The sequence below is a fragment of the Cryptosporidium muris genome, genomic scaffold (genome assembly GCF_000006515.1).
Source record: "Cryptosporidium muris RN66 scf_1106632373451 genomic scaffold, whole genome shotgun sequence".
In the NCBI taxonomy this organism is placed as follows: Eukaryota; Apicomplexa; class Conoidasida; order Eucoccidiorida; family Cryptosporidiidae; genus Cryptosporidium; species Cryptosporidium muris.
The window spans coordinates 16,279-29,545 of NW_002196575.1; the positions used below are offsets into that span (position 1 = coordinate 16,279).

The following is a 13,267-nucleotide window of genomic DNA, read 5'->3' on the forward strand; positions in this document are numbered from 1 at the left end:
ATTTGAAGAAATAAGTAGATATAATAAAAATAGATAATACAAAGTGATATACTTCCTAATAGTATATTATGTTTTTAGAATAAATTCCAGATTTTATTTTAATTGTGATAGCTGATAAATAATCCAATTACTAGATATACAGCATTGAATAATATCTTTTAATAATAAGTTAGAAATATTATAAATATCTTCATTATTACAGTTTAGTTTGAGAGATTTCATGAGAACTTCAGTCTCATGATGATAAGTTATTACAAGAATACAATGATCTAGAAATGTTTGTAATATTAAAGAACGACATTTAAAGAGTAAACTCTTATATCTGTAATACTCACTTTGTAATATCGTAAAATATTTGTAATTGCCAAGATTAGTTTCAAAAGGAAAATATTCTGAAATAACTAACATATTCATATGGTAATGTTGAGATAAACAAGAGAACCAATTTTTAATAAAAAATATAAATAAGTCTTTATTTTCCAAAAAATTAGAAAGTATACTTTCTAACTTTTTGTCAGACTTTTCTAATATTTTAGTAATTGAATTTCTCCTAAAATTACTTGTGTATGGTGATAAGTCAACATTATTTCCACTTTTATATATATATGGAGTTTGTAGTGAATTTATATTTTGATTTCCATTAATATCATCACGAAGAGAATTTTCAATATTTTGTTGATCATATCTAATAACAAAAATATGGAGATCATCAAGTGACTTCTGATATTTATAGAGACGTTCAACTGCTTCAAGATAAGTAATATGAGACCATAAAAGTCTTAAAGGAGAAATATCAATACATATATCATCAATATATATTTTTGTATTTAAAGTTACTAAATTAACTAGAAATTCTTCCCATTTAACACTTGATAAAGATTTCTGCATTAGTGAATTTGACAAATGAAATTTCACATATTCCGGTTTAATTTGATCAATATTTGTTTGGATAATTGTTGTTAATCTAATCATAATTGGTTCAACTAGAATAGGAATAAGAAAATCATTTAAACATGAAGTAGAATGTTTTAGAAATAGGAAGTTATCACTAATATTGAAACCTAATTTATCTTTCTTAATTTCCAAACTTTCAAGTATAAGACATAGAGGATTAATTTTTGAAAGGAAAAAAACTCCTAACATTACTTCCATAACTGTAGATAAAGAGTATAAAGCTGGATTTATTAATTTATCTTGTGAGGAATAGTATTCACTAAATTCATATTCTTGTAATAACGAGAGAATAATTTCATAAATATTACCAAATTCAGGTATGTAATCCTGACGAACAATTAGGAATTGATATAAAGTACCATATAATAAAATAATAAATTCTATACTAGTAATGAAATTTTCTAATTCATTAAGGTTGTAATGATCTAAATCATTAATTTCTTGATATATATTATCAGACATATTTAAAGATGCAATAATAATATCAACTGGGAATTTATTTACAAGACTATGAATAATTCTTTGTAAAAATGAAGTATTTACACCAATTTTTTGCATATTTAGTACTTTAGTTATGTAAACAATTCTACATTCCTTTGAAGTATATTCTAAAAGTAATAATGCTATACCCAAAGCTTCAATCTTACTTGATATAATATAATCGATATACTGAGATATAAGAATATCAGCAAAATGAGGGCTTATGGAAACAAATGGATAATATATTAAAGGAGATACTGATATATTTGTTGAATAATCATTAGATTTATCTTTGATAAAAGAAACAAAATAAAATTCCTCATTTTGAAGTTTTGAGGAATTTTCAATTACTTCAATATGAGCTACAATCAAATGAGCCAAAAATGCCCTTATTGCAGGAATTGAATCAATATCAGTAGTAGATGAAACAAATTTAATCATATCTTCTAGAATATTAAAGATCTGATTTTCATATTCATGTGGATTTAGAGCTGTACATGTAATGGATATAAATAATTTATAAAATAATTCCTCAGATTCTGAGATCCCATGGTATTCAATAGATATTAATGAATCTACTAGTGCATCTATAATTTGTTTCTCAGAATTTGAAATATCTTCAAGATATCCTTGAATATTAGGGCCCTCATTATATGATGTATGTATTATATTATTTTCTTGATTTTCTGAGTGTGTTAATATAGATTGTAAGATATTATATTCATCCTCATTACTAAAATCAGAGTAACTATAACCATCATCTATAAATTCATTAAAATTAACTTTATTTGATTTTAAGTCAAGTTGTCTATTTTCCAAATCTTCAAAGTTCGCTATTTCTTGGGAATCTTGCGATTTTCGTTCACCAGTAATAACTTCTTTATATATTTCTTCACGAAATGCTTTCTCATAAATATCTAATGGATATGTCTTACCAATAAATAAATTTCCATGTCTACCCTGAGTTTTAGTTTCCATATAATCTATCCATTTATTACATATATTCAATTTTTCAGTTTGAAATAATGCAAATAACTTATCCATTTTATCCTTAGAAATATTTACTAAAGAATTAAAATCTCCAGATAAATATCCATATACAGCCTTTTCCCAAGGACCAATTTGGGATGTAGGTTTTATATTATATGTTGGTTCATATGCATCTTCAGGCTCATTTAATATATATCTTAAAATCTTAAATAGATCTTGTCTCCAAATATTTCCTTCAGCAATAATATTTTCAGATCTGCCATTTGTACTTGGGAATACTAGACATTTTTCAATACCATCAACAAATTCCAAGCTCTCTCTAATTAAATGTCCAGTTTCAGCATTATTTAAACCTTCTAAAACCTCAGAACCATATAATTCAAATTTATAATTACTAGATCCAATATCATCTATTTTTGGTAAAATACTTATAAAATCTGCTAAATCTACATATATATCATTATTTGGATCAGTACAATATAAATAAGGGTCAGCACCATCTATCAAACTCATAATCCAATGACACTTTGCATTTTCATATATAAATTTTTCAGCTTCTATTCTACAACCTCTACGTAGAAGTTGAAATATTATTCTGAATATACTTTCTATATTTTCAAAGTCATTTCTTGATATATCAGCTTTATTTAATAATAGTGGCCAATCAAGATGATAAAATCTCTTTTCACCTTTATACTCTTTATGATATATTCTAGATTCTGCATAATCTCCAAAATACTGGCTATTTATATCATCTGATATTTGTTTTCTAGGATTAGTTCTTGCTTCCCATCTTAACCATCTTAAAAGGGATAAAACTATCCTGAAGACTGGTGAGTAGGCCATTGCATATCGAGGTACATTTCCTTCAGACATTAGTGGAATATCCAATTTTTTTATTTTATATTTCTCCGTCTCTTCAATTTCCTTGGTAGTGTATATCTCAATCTTATTTCTTAAAGATTCGCCAATAATTTCACTCACTGATAAACACCACAAAAGTTTCCAACAACTTACAATACTATAATAAGTCATTATAACAGAGTCAGATTTTTTTGATTTCTCATATACATTTGAGAAGTCTATACAAGCTAGTTCCAAGTAATTTGCAATAATTTTAGCCCTCTTATAATGGTATATACTTGGAAAAGGTTCTCCATTATTTATTTGCAGGTGCGAATCTTGCATACTCCTTAATATTTTATTAAAACATTAAAAAAAAATCTCTCCTTATATCCCCTCTGTCTTAAGATACAAATTATTGCAATACTAATAAGCACGTCCCTTTTTATAGGTAAATTTTTTTTAGGCGCTAAAAACTCCAACTATTTTTGTGGGGCTCTAATCCTGAGATCTCGGAATTTATTTTAAAAATAAAAGGAAATAATATTGGAAGAAATTATAATAAAACGAAGTTAATCTTATATATTATTCAATACATAAGTTTGGGATAATATGAGTGTAGATTCTAGACAATCCTGGTTAAGGTCTAAAATGCAGACTTTAGATACTCAATATAATACAATGACTAGTCAAGGATTACCTGTTTCTGAAATTTATAAAAGACTTGCAATAAGTACAACTATATATACAGTTATAGGAACTATAAGTGCAAGTGCTTTAGGTTCTATTCTTTTCAAAATTCCATCACTACGTCGATTCTCAACTGGATTAGGATTTGGTATAGGAGTTGGCTGGAGTATGAAATCATCAAAAGATTATTTGAATTACATAAATAATAAAGATTACAATCCATCAATACCAAAATCTACTAAGGATTGGATAGATAGTGGAATGAATTACTTTAATAAAATTAAATCTACATGTTCTGATTGGCTCAAATAATAATAGTGTTATATTCATTAGAGTGATAACTATCACAATATACAAAGTATATTTCTTTAAAATATGAAATAGAGTAATTACTTGCTGTAGAATAAAATAATTAGCACCTATTTATGTACTTTTAATGTTCTATATACTAAATAGAATATTTAATTTGTATGATTCACAATAATTACCTTTATTAAATTTCATCTGGTCTCTTAATATATAATTGTGAAACATATTTACAACATCCTATATAGTCTATATCTGATATTTTTAATTTATCTTCTTCGGAAGTATCTTTCTCTTCAAATACTTTAAAGAACATACATGTACCTTTTGTTTCAATACGCTTTCCTTCTAGATGAAATAGAATTGCATCTTCATTTGGCACATTTAAACTTAGTTTCATATGATGTAGATCTTTTTTATCATCATATATCTTATGGATAAATAAAAAAAACTTTATTAGTACTTAGTATTAAAAAAAAAGAATATGACTATAAATATGTGGAAGTAACTTACCAGCTGTGAGGTTTCTATTGTTGCATCTCCCAAAATATTAAAACATAAAAATTCTGGAATATCTACAAATACTAACTCATCTTCAATTATTTCTTCAGATTTTCCATCTTCTTTATGTATTTCACAATCCATCATTAACTAGAGTGATAGAAGAACTGTTTCTAGCATCTTAAAACTATACTATTCTGACACACTCAATACCCTAATATCGATACTAGATAATTTTATTACTATTACACCCGCCAAACTCCAATTTAATATATTCTCAAAACTTTCTTTTTTTTTATGTATAACTGTGACTATAATGCCAATTTCCTCTTCTCTAATAACAGGTAGGTATATATTTTATATTGTATATTAATGTATACTAAATTGTACTATTTACTCCTATATGTATTATTTCTAGAACCTATTGACTTAATTAGATTAAGTCTAGATGAAAAGGTTAATGTTAAATGTCGTGGTGATAGAGAATTAGAAGGTATACTGTATGCATATGACCCTCATATGAATATGGTATTAGGTAATGTTAAGGAGACTAGCCAGAAAATAACTATAGATGAAGTAACTGGTGAAGAAAGTACTATGAAAGTCACAAGGCGTATAGAAATGCTGTTTCTACGTGGAGATTTGGTCATATTAGTAAAGCCAGCTATAAATATAGGCATTATTAAGGCTTGAGTATTAACTAATAGTTATCTGATTCCTAAATCTTGTGATATTGATAAATATTTACATAATTATAACAAGATATTAAGGAAAATATTATTCTATACCATGTTATTTGACTTTTATGACATAGTAAAGCACTAAGTAAAATGAAATTATAATAAGATATTGTCAATTTAATTTATATTTCAATATTACTTCAATATATATATACATTAAATATCAAAAACCTACCTCAGTGATCTAAATGGAAAGTAATTTCTAAATATTAGCACATTATCCAAATCACTTTAAGTTTCAAAAATAAAATTTCAATATAAAGTTAATATATTATTTAAATAAAATTAATTTGAATATTTCCAAATATAAATTGTAAAAATTAAACTTACCTTCTTTTTATTAATAACCAAAATAATGAATATATACCTAAATATTTTATAAATACGTTACATGTATTCAAAGTAAGGATAATTTTCAGATTTGATGATTCTAATAGAGATTTGTCCTCTTTTATTATTTTAATAGCATTATATATTGAAATATGATTTAAATGATATGAAATTCCATAACAATCAAATGTAATAATCTAATAAAAGTTATTTAATTAATTGAAAATTTTTAAAAATATTCAAAGATTACTGTATTATTAAATTTATAAGAATCACTTAATAAAATTATTATTTAACTTACACATTCAATATGATGTTTATTGATAAATGAATAAACTTCTTTTATAATTACATCACTAGGCCAGTATATATATGGATTGTCTTGTAAATTTTCATTATTAAGTATATATATATTAGCCTGTTGAATACCAATTATTCTACAAGCATTTAATAGTTCATTTTCTCTAATATAGCCCTTGTTGTAATAATTACCTGGCCATATATTATAAATATTAATATAAAGTCTAAAAAAATTTAGAACTATTGATATCTTACCATTTGATAGACAAAGTAAATAAAGTGATATATTTGATTGATTTGAGAAATGATTAATTAGGGGACCAAAAAACAATGTTTCATCATCTGGATGAGCTATTATTAAACAAAATGAGGTATATTGATCTAAAAGTCTCATTTATTACATAATATTAAGAACTATAATATTATTTTAATAATTAATATAATATATTCGATAATAGGTGAAAAACTAATTTTACAATTACCACACAAATAAGACGCCATTATTATATATACACTAAACATACTAATTATATTATCAATTAAATTTAATTTACTTTAATAGTTTATATGAAAATTTTATAGAAAAAGAAAATAAAGTCAATTATAAAAGCTATTAGTGAATAGTAATTAAGTATGTATATTATATTTCTATATTATTTAAGTCATCTTTATTAAAATAAGTTAATAAGATATTGTCATCCTCTAATATATTATCTTCATATTTAATATAATCTATAATATCCTCTTCAGTAGAATCATCATTTTCTTTTATAAGTCGTTTAGTACTAATAAAAGTCTTAGCCTGTTGAACAAGATTATTTGCAACTTCTTGAATATAATAGGTATCTGATCTTTTAAAAGAGTTTGTATTCACTAAATAAGAATAATCAATAGAATCTGCTATAATAAGAGCTTGACAGATATTTTCCTGAGGAGAGTAAACCAACTTTTCTGGTGTTGTTATACCTTGTAAATATAAAGCAATAGCTCTTATCGGTGTTATTAGCTCAGAAAACTGTTTAAAATTTTTAATTGTACTTCTTATTAAAGAGATTTCACCAGGTATAAACTGAAATTTTAAATTAGTATCAATTTGTATATCATTAATATTTTTATTACATTGTGATCTTAATAAATCAAAAATTTTGTCAATATTCTTAAGAGCCATATTTATATCAATATTCTGTGGTATATATTGAAATATTTCGGATAAATCATTCCATCCTAATATTTTGGTAAATTTAGAAACTTTTAACGATGATATTTTACATTGTTGAATAAATTGTTGAATTGTATTATAATCAATTTGATATTTTTCCAGAATTAGTTCATAGGAGATTATGGGATTACAAATATCCCTTAATAAACAAGCATAATAAAATTTATAAAGTGCAATTAATCTGTATTTTTCAACTAAACCTTTATAAGATAAAATTCCAGATATAAAATAAGCATGATGTAAAGATTCAGGTAATAAGTAATTAATATCAGGTGCATTAAAAACACCACTTTTTACTGATCGGATTGTATTATCAAGAATTCTGAATGTAATTCCAAGGAAATCTGCAAATATTATTTCATCTTGTTCTAGTTCAGTAAAAATTCTTTTGTAGTTTGTCCAATTAATAAATGGAAGAAAACCATTATAACAAATAAGAATAGTATAGAATAATTGCAATTCATTTGTGAAATTTAATCCAATAAATCTAGCTTTATATAATTCACTAAATAATTCTTGACCATCTACTAAATTTATTTGAGCATGAACTATAGAATTTCCAAGATTTGTACTCCGTATATATAATTGATATTCTTTATCTTTTAAGAAGTCATTTTCATTTATCCAAGATCTAATATATTCACTTTTTATTATTTGGATATTTTTCTCTAAGTATTCTTTTCCTGTATTTAACTTTTGTAAGTATTTATGTTGCTTATTAAATGTATTTGGAAGTACACCTAAAGTATTTTGTTTTGTCTTTGGTCCAACAAGAGCAAGTTTAGAACAAATAATAGGAGATTTCACATAATTATGATCATCAATAGGAATTATATAAAAATTAGATAATAAACAACTTTCCTCTTCAATGTTAATATCTTTTGTATAATTAGTATTATATATTGGACTTTCTCTTTCTATAATATCAATCATAAAATTTGAAAAAAGATAAGATAAAGAAAATTCAATTTGATTATTAATATTATCACTTTCAATTTGATTATTATCACTACTGTAAATAAATTTTAAATTGCCATTTTTTTTATTTTCTTGTTTAATATATTCACTAAGACTTGCATATTTCAATATAATGTATAAATCATTTAATACTTGAGTAATATTCGTCACAACTAAATCAAGGATTATAATCACAAAATTTAAATCTTTCATTTGGGATTTCGAGCCCATTTCTAAATTAAATGAATTGCTTTTTAAAATATTTGATACATATTCGAATTCTGCTTTATCAGATACAAATATAACAGCATTAGGATTATTTGCATTATATTCAGGTTTTGACTTATCAATAGTTTCGTTTATACTCAAGTTATTGCATAATTCTATATCTTTTTGAATAGAATCTTCACTAAAAAAATTTACATCTTTTCTTTGTATCAAATAATAATTAGAATCTTTAATATTAAAATTATTTCTATAATCTCTATATAAATTATATCTAGGATCAATTATTTTAACCTTTTCAATCATTTCTTTAATATCATGAGATGATATCCATTGATTTTTTGGTTTTCCAAATGAATTATTATGTACTGCAGAGTTAATAGATCTAATTATAACAGTATGAACAGTTGGAATTGCTTTTATAGAAGATAATGCTGCTAAACATAAAACCCTTATCACTCCATTTCTAACTGAATTTTCAATTAAATGACGTTGTTTAATAGACAAACTTGAATTATGATAGGCAATACCATTTTCTAAAATTCCATTCTTTAATATATTACAAAATCCAAAATTTTTTCCAGTTAATGAATGCCTTCTATTGATATTTAGATTTTCTACAAGTTCAAAACGTTTATTATAATATTTACTATTCATTCCATTTCCATGTAATTTAAACAAGTTCAATTTATCTATAAGTTTTTTTTTCTCTATAGAATCTTGAATTTTTGAGATTTCAAGTTCAAATTTTGATAATAATTTTGGAAGACTCTCTATAATTAAGCTAGCTGATTTTTTACTCCATTGCTTAGTTGGACATAATATTAAAACTTGTTGTCCAATTAATAATGTTTCAAATACCAATTTACTTAAATATTCAGAATCAAAAAATCCAATATCACTATTTAATATATCTTCAAATGATTTACATTGAATTAACTCAGTATTATAATTCTCATTTCTATCACTTATATTTATCCCTTCTAATAAATATCTTGAATTCTTCATCCATAAATCCTTTGCATATTTTATATAAATATTAGAACTAATTGGAATATTATTAATAGAATATGACGTAGCTTTTAGCCAATTGATATATGCTGATTCATATGGAAGAATTTTGGACATACATAATAAAATAATACGAGGTAAATAATAAGGTAAATTTGACTCTAAATGAAATTCATTAATATTAGAAAATACTAAATCAGTTGATAATAATTTCATCAAAAATCCTTCATATAAATGACCTTTTGTATCTGATCCTACCATATTAATTTCTTCTATGATTATTGTACCTAAACACTCTGCTAACATTCTATCACTAATTAGCTTATTAATAAGAGCATTTGCTCTTTCTATTGTACATATAGCAATATCAATATTTGGAGACCAGTTAGAAATATTTCTTGAATTTCCAGATAAAATTTCTACTCTTAAATTAACTGATTCCTTTCCAAATAAGCATGATAATTTCTCACCATATTCTTTACATTTTGCAGAATTAGAAAGTATAATCAAAGTATTTCTACCTGAAAATAAAAGACCATAAAGGGATACTATTTCAGCAATTAATGACTTCCCAAAATATTTAGGAGATATACATAAGAAAGGAGATTTAATTGAAAATTTCTTATTATTTGTATTTTTTGTAGCCAAATCATGAAATATACGTGATAAACATTCAGCTTGCCAATCATATAATTTATTAATACCAAATTTCATTTCATATATATATTGAACAGATTTAGGGACACACCAAAATGATAAATCAGTCATATTATTTCCTTGTAATGAATAATATGGTTCTAGTATTAATCCATTGTGTATACCTGATCTATTCCCTCTTAATTTAATACCATGATTCTCTAATAACATTATTTCACGCTTTGCAACATTAAAACAGTCTGGTTCAAATATAATATCTCCAGATATACTTGTAAAAGCTTTAACTACATTTCCATTTGTATCATAAGCTCTTCTCCATACACCAATTCTTCTTCTATAGCCAACAGTAATAAAACTATTTAAATACATATATATACGAGATATCTTTAATATCTTATTTTTATTAATCATTTTAGTATTATATTTATTATCAGACTTCTTCATTTCTTTATATACGATTTGATTCAATAATTATTCAATCTCAATATATAAAAAAAAAAAAAAAAAAGAGATAACTTAGATACATATATTACATATTTATTAATATGATAATAAACGACAAATCACCTCATTCTAAATAACCTAATCTTTATAAAAGTTATTATTTAGTAATATAAAATATAATTTGTAAGTAGTAGATCTTGTAAGCATTGCGGCAGCTAATATTGTAAAATTTCTCAAATTCTTAATATACAATAGTTATACATAATTTATATAGTAATTCATATTAATACATTTCTACAAACTATTATTTAACAATTTCAAATAAATGATATCTCTATAAGTGTATATTCAAACTAAATCTTTTTTTTTAAAATATCAAATATTTATTAATATTAAAGTGATTAAAATTATAAATGCTAATATAAACACATTTCTAATATAACCACCTTCTTTTAATATTGAGTATATATGGATAATTGTAAACTTTGATATATATATATATATATATAATATCCAAATAATGTGAAATTACCTCATTGAAAATATATATCTTACTTTATTAAGTAATTTTCTTGATTAAATAGATATCTGAAAAGTAAAAAGCCTGTTGCAGCTGCAACTGTTGATAATATTGACAATACAGTTGAGATATCTTTTCTTCTATAGCCTATTAAGCTCCATATAGATTTAATCTTTGTAGTATCATCAATAATTAAATCTTGTGTAGGTATATCATCAAAAATATCATCTTCTATATTATTTTCACCAATTTTATTTCTCCATCTACTATTTTCATTAATAACATAAAATTCTTTATTAAATTTATTTAATAGTACTTTTTGTTTATTTCTATTATCTTTACCAAAATTAATATCATAAATAGAATCATTTTCACTTTGGTCAATACTTTTATTATGTATGTTATTACTTATTTCTTCATTACTTTCCAAATTCTTTATATCCAAATTATTTCTTCTATACAATATCCCTCTACATGATTTATTAGGAAACTCATTAATTTTCCTTAGTAATATCAAAAATACATTATATATCTTATCTATATCTTCAGATAATATTGTAATTATTCTTTCATTACATGCCTTATCAGAAGTAACAAATATAGGAGATATATTAATATGAGTATTTGTAGAAACTCTTAAACTTCGTATAAATTTTCCTTTTATACCAATAATACTTCCAACAATATTTCTAGGAATTGCAATTTTTAAATTAAACATATTCTTTTTATTATTTAAAAATAAAATATTGCTCAACAATTTTACTGTTTCATATATAGATTCTTCAGTTCCCTCTATGGTTGTAACCCTATAACATGTTCCAGGGAAATACTTTTTTTCCCCTGACACCAATATATATACTTTTTTTTTATATTTCATATCTTTAAGTAATGATGCAGAATTATCCAATAATTTATCAGCTGCAATATCACTTATTAGTAATTTTATGAATTCTTTATTAGTTACACTACTATTCATGCTTATGAATCTATAAGTCTTATTGTTAATATGAGACTTTAGTAATTTAAATAATTTAAAGATCCTTTCTTTTTATTAAATAATACAACAAAGACTCACACAATATTTCCCATGAATTACTATTGCACACAGCGCTAATATCCATTAATATAATTTTATAGTTATCTTGAGATTTGAAATAAAATCTTTTTTAAATACTAGAATCTTTATATTTTACTTACTTTAGAAAATAAATTTTGGTTCCTATTATGTATATTCATTTATTTACTCTGTATATATATATGTTGCCATTTTATTAAAAAAAAAAAAATATTCCCAAATATAAAATAAATTATAAATTAACTCTTAAAAAATATTCTAAGATCATTTAGTTTTTATTATAGTCTAAAAGAATTATAAATTATAAATCTTGATATCCTTAAAAAAAATTTTTTTTAAATGCATGCATTTTTTTGGCGCTAGAAAAATGTAATATTTGTAAATTTTAATATTATGTGTTAATATTTATAAATAAACAAAAATCAAATTAATAAATATTAGTCAAAAATATTGAAATTATAATGTCTTGGTATTTTATTAGAATTTATATATTTTACAATCTGTAAAGGTTCAATATATTTCAATTTTTTTTTTTCTAACTAGATATGTAAATATAAACATGTGGAGATTATAATATAATACCTTGTAAAGTTTTAAACAGTTAGTAGAACTTTTAAGATATATAATCAGTATTTCATTTTCTTTTGTTTTTTTCTATAACTTTATAAGTGGCCACTTTTCATTGTATATAATTAAAATAATAAATATATGTATTCTAAAATATTACTTTTAAAGCTTTAGCATATATTCAATTTATTATAGATATGTAATACTTATTTATTTGATCAAAATTAGACCCATATTCTACAATTATTTAGTTGGTAGTTATTATAATACAATATTAATTACTTTAATATGTCGCAAATATATTTTATCTATATTCAAGTACAAAATTTCTATTAATGATCTTATCTTCCTATAAATTTGATTAAAATTATATCATTTTTAGAATATCAAACTTTTCATTATATATAAAATTTAGATTCTATATTATTAAAATTTAGATTAAGTACTAAGTACTAATA

The 13,267-nt window shown here is 23.3% G+C and overlaps 7 protein-coding genes across 7 annotated transcripts, besides 22 other annotated features; 2 read left to right on the forward strand and 5 right to left on the reverse strand.

Moving 5' to 3' along the window:
• Positions 1-4: part of a sequence feature (AT_rich) that runs on past the window's edge.
• Positions 5-93: 89 nt separating this feature from the next.
• CMU_032600 (uncharacterized protein) lies at positions 94-3,612 on the reverse strand (the record flags this gene model as incomplete). The annotated part of the gene is made up of 1 exon (XM_002141188.1): positions 94-3,612. The coding sequence occupies one exon, from the start codon at positions 3,610-3,612 to the stop codon at positions 94-96; it is 3,519 nt and encodes a 1,172-aa protein (XP_002141224.1).
• Positions 444-468: a sequence feature (AT_rich).
• Positions 1,941-1,964: a sequence feature (AT_rich).
• A 5-nt stretch (positions 3,613-3,617) lies between the features above and the next one.
• Positions 3,618-3,648: a sequence feature (AT_rich).
• A 231-nt stretch (positions 3,649-3,879) lies between these two features.
• On the forward strand, positions 3,880-4,269 carry CMU_032610 (uncharacterized protein; the record flags this gene model as incomplete). The annotated part of the gene is made up of 1 exon (XM_002141189.1): positions 3,880-4,269. One exon carries the CDS (start codon positions 3,880-3,882, stop codon positions 4,267-4,269), a length of 390 nt encoding a protein of 129 aa, XP_002141225.1.
• Positions 4,270-4,450: 181 nt separating this feature from the next.
• CMU_032620 (uncharacterized protein) lies at positions 4,451-4,908 on the reverse strand (the record flags this gene model as incomplete). Its single annotated transcript, XM_002141190.1, has 2 exons — positions 4,451-4,693; positions 4,777-4,908. The coding sequence occupies 2 exons, from the start codon at positions 4,906-4,908 to the stop codon at positions 4,451-4,453; spliced, it is 375 nt and encodes a 124-aa protein (XP_002141226.1).
• A 228-nt stretch (positions 4,909-5,136) lies between these two features.
• CMU_032630 (LSM domain-containing protein) lies at positions 5,137-5,457 on the forward strand (the record flags this gene model as incomplete). Its single annotated transcript, XM_002141191.1, has 1 exon — positions 5,137-5,457. One exon carries the CDS (start codon positions 5,137-5,139, stop codon positions 5,455-5,457), a length of 321 nt encoding a protein of 106 aa, XP_002141227.1.
• Positions 5,458-5,618: 161 nt separating this feature from the next.
• Positions 5,619-5,668: a sequence feature (AT_rich).
• Positions 5,669-5,744: 76 nt separating this feature from the next.
• Positions 5,745-5,829: a sequence feature (AT_rich).
• A 1-nt stretch (position 5,830) lies between these two features.
• On the reverse strand, positions 5,831-6,528 carry CMU_032640 (N-acetylglucosaminyl-phosphatidylinositol de-N-acetylase, putative; the record flags this gene model as incomplete). Its single annotated transcript, XM_002141192.1, has 3 exons — positions 5,831-6,031; positions 6,136-6,326; positions 6,390-6,528. The coding sequence occupies 3 exons, from the start codon at positions 6,526-6,528 to the stop codon at positions 5,831-5,833; spliced, it is 531 nt and encodes a 176-aa protein (XP_002141228.1).
• Positions 6,025-6,130: a sequence feature (AT_rich).
• Positions 6,333-6,371: a sequence feature (AT_rich).
• Positions 6,527-6,583: a sequence feature (AT_rich).
• A 75-nt stretch (positions 6,584-6,658) lies between these two features.
• Positions 6,659-6,730: a sequence feature (AT_rich).
• Positions 6,731-6,774: 44 nt separating this feature from the next.
• CMU_032650 (uncharacterized protein) lies at positions 6,775-10,647 on the reverse strand (the record flags this gene model as incomplete). The annotated part of the gene is made up of 1 exon (XM_002141193.1): positions 6,775-10,647. One exon carries the CDS (start codon positions 10,645-10,647, stop codon positions 6,775-6,777), a length of 3,873 nt encoding a protein of 1,290 aa, XP_002141229.1.
• Positions 8,750-8,809: a sequence feature (AT_rich).
• Positions 10,589-10,634: a sequence feature (AT_rich).
• A 39-nt stretch (positions 10,648-10,686) lies between the features above and the next one.
• Positions 10,687-10,711: a sequence feature (AT_rich).
• Positions 10,712-10,791: 80 nt separating this feature from the next.
• Positions 10,792-10,830: a sequence feature (AT_rich).
• Positions 10,831-11,007: 177 nt separating this feature from the next.
• Positions 11,008-11,062: a sequence feature (AT_rich).
• A 73-nt stretch (positions 11,063-11,135) lies between these two features.
• Positions 11,136-11,156: a microsatellite.
• Positions 11,157-11,198: 42 nt separating this feature from the next.
• CMU_032660 (KH domain-containing protein) lies at positions 11,199-12,143 on the reverse strand (the record flags this gene model as incomplete). The annotated part of the gene is made up of 1 exon (XM_002141194.1): positions 11,199-12,143. One exon carries the CDS (start codon positions 12,141-12,143, stop codon positions 11,199-11,201), a length of 945 nt encoding a protein of 314 aa, XP_002141230.1.
• Positions 11,442-11,479: a sequence feature (AT_rich).
• Positions 11,868-11,915: a sequence feature (AT_rich).
• A 289-nt stretch (positions 12,144-12,432) lies between the features above and the next one.
• Positions 12,433-12,583: a sequence feature (AT_rich).
• Positions 12,584-12,612: 29 nt separating this feature from the next.
• Positions 12,613-12,705: a sequence feature (AT_rich).
• A 222-nt stretch (positions 12,706-12,927) lies between these two features.
• Positions 12,928-12,976: a sequence feature (AT_rich).
• A 183-nt stretch (positions 12,977-13,159) lies between these two features.
• Positions 13,160-13,245: a sequence feature (AT_rich).
• The last annotated feature ends 22 nt before the right edge of the window (positions 13,246-13,267 follow it).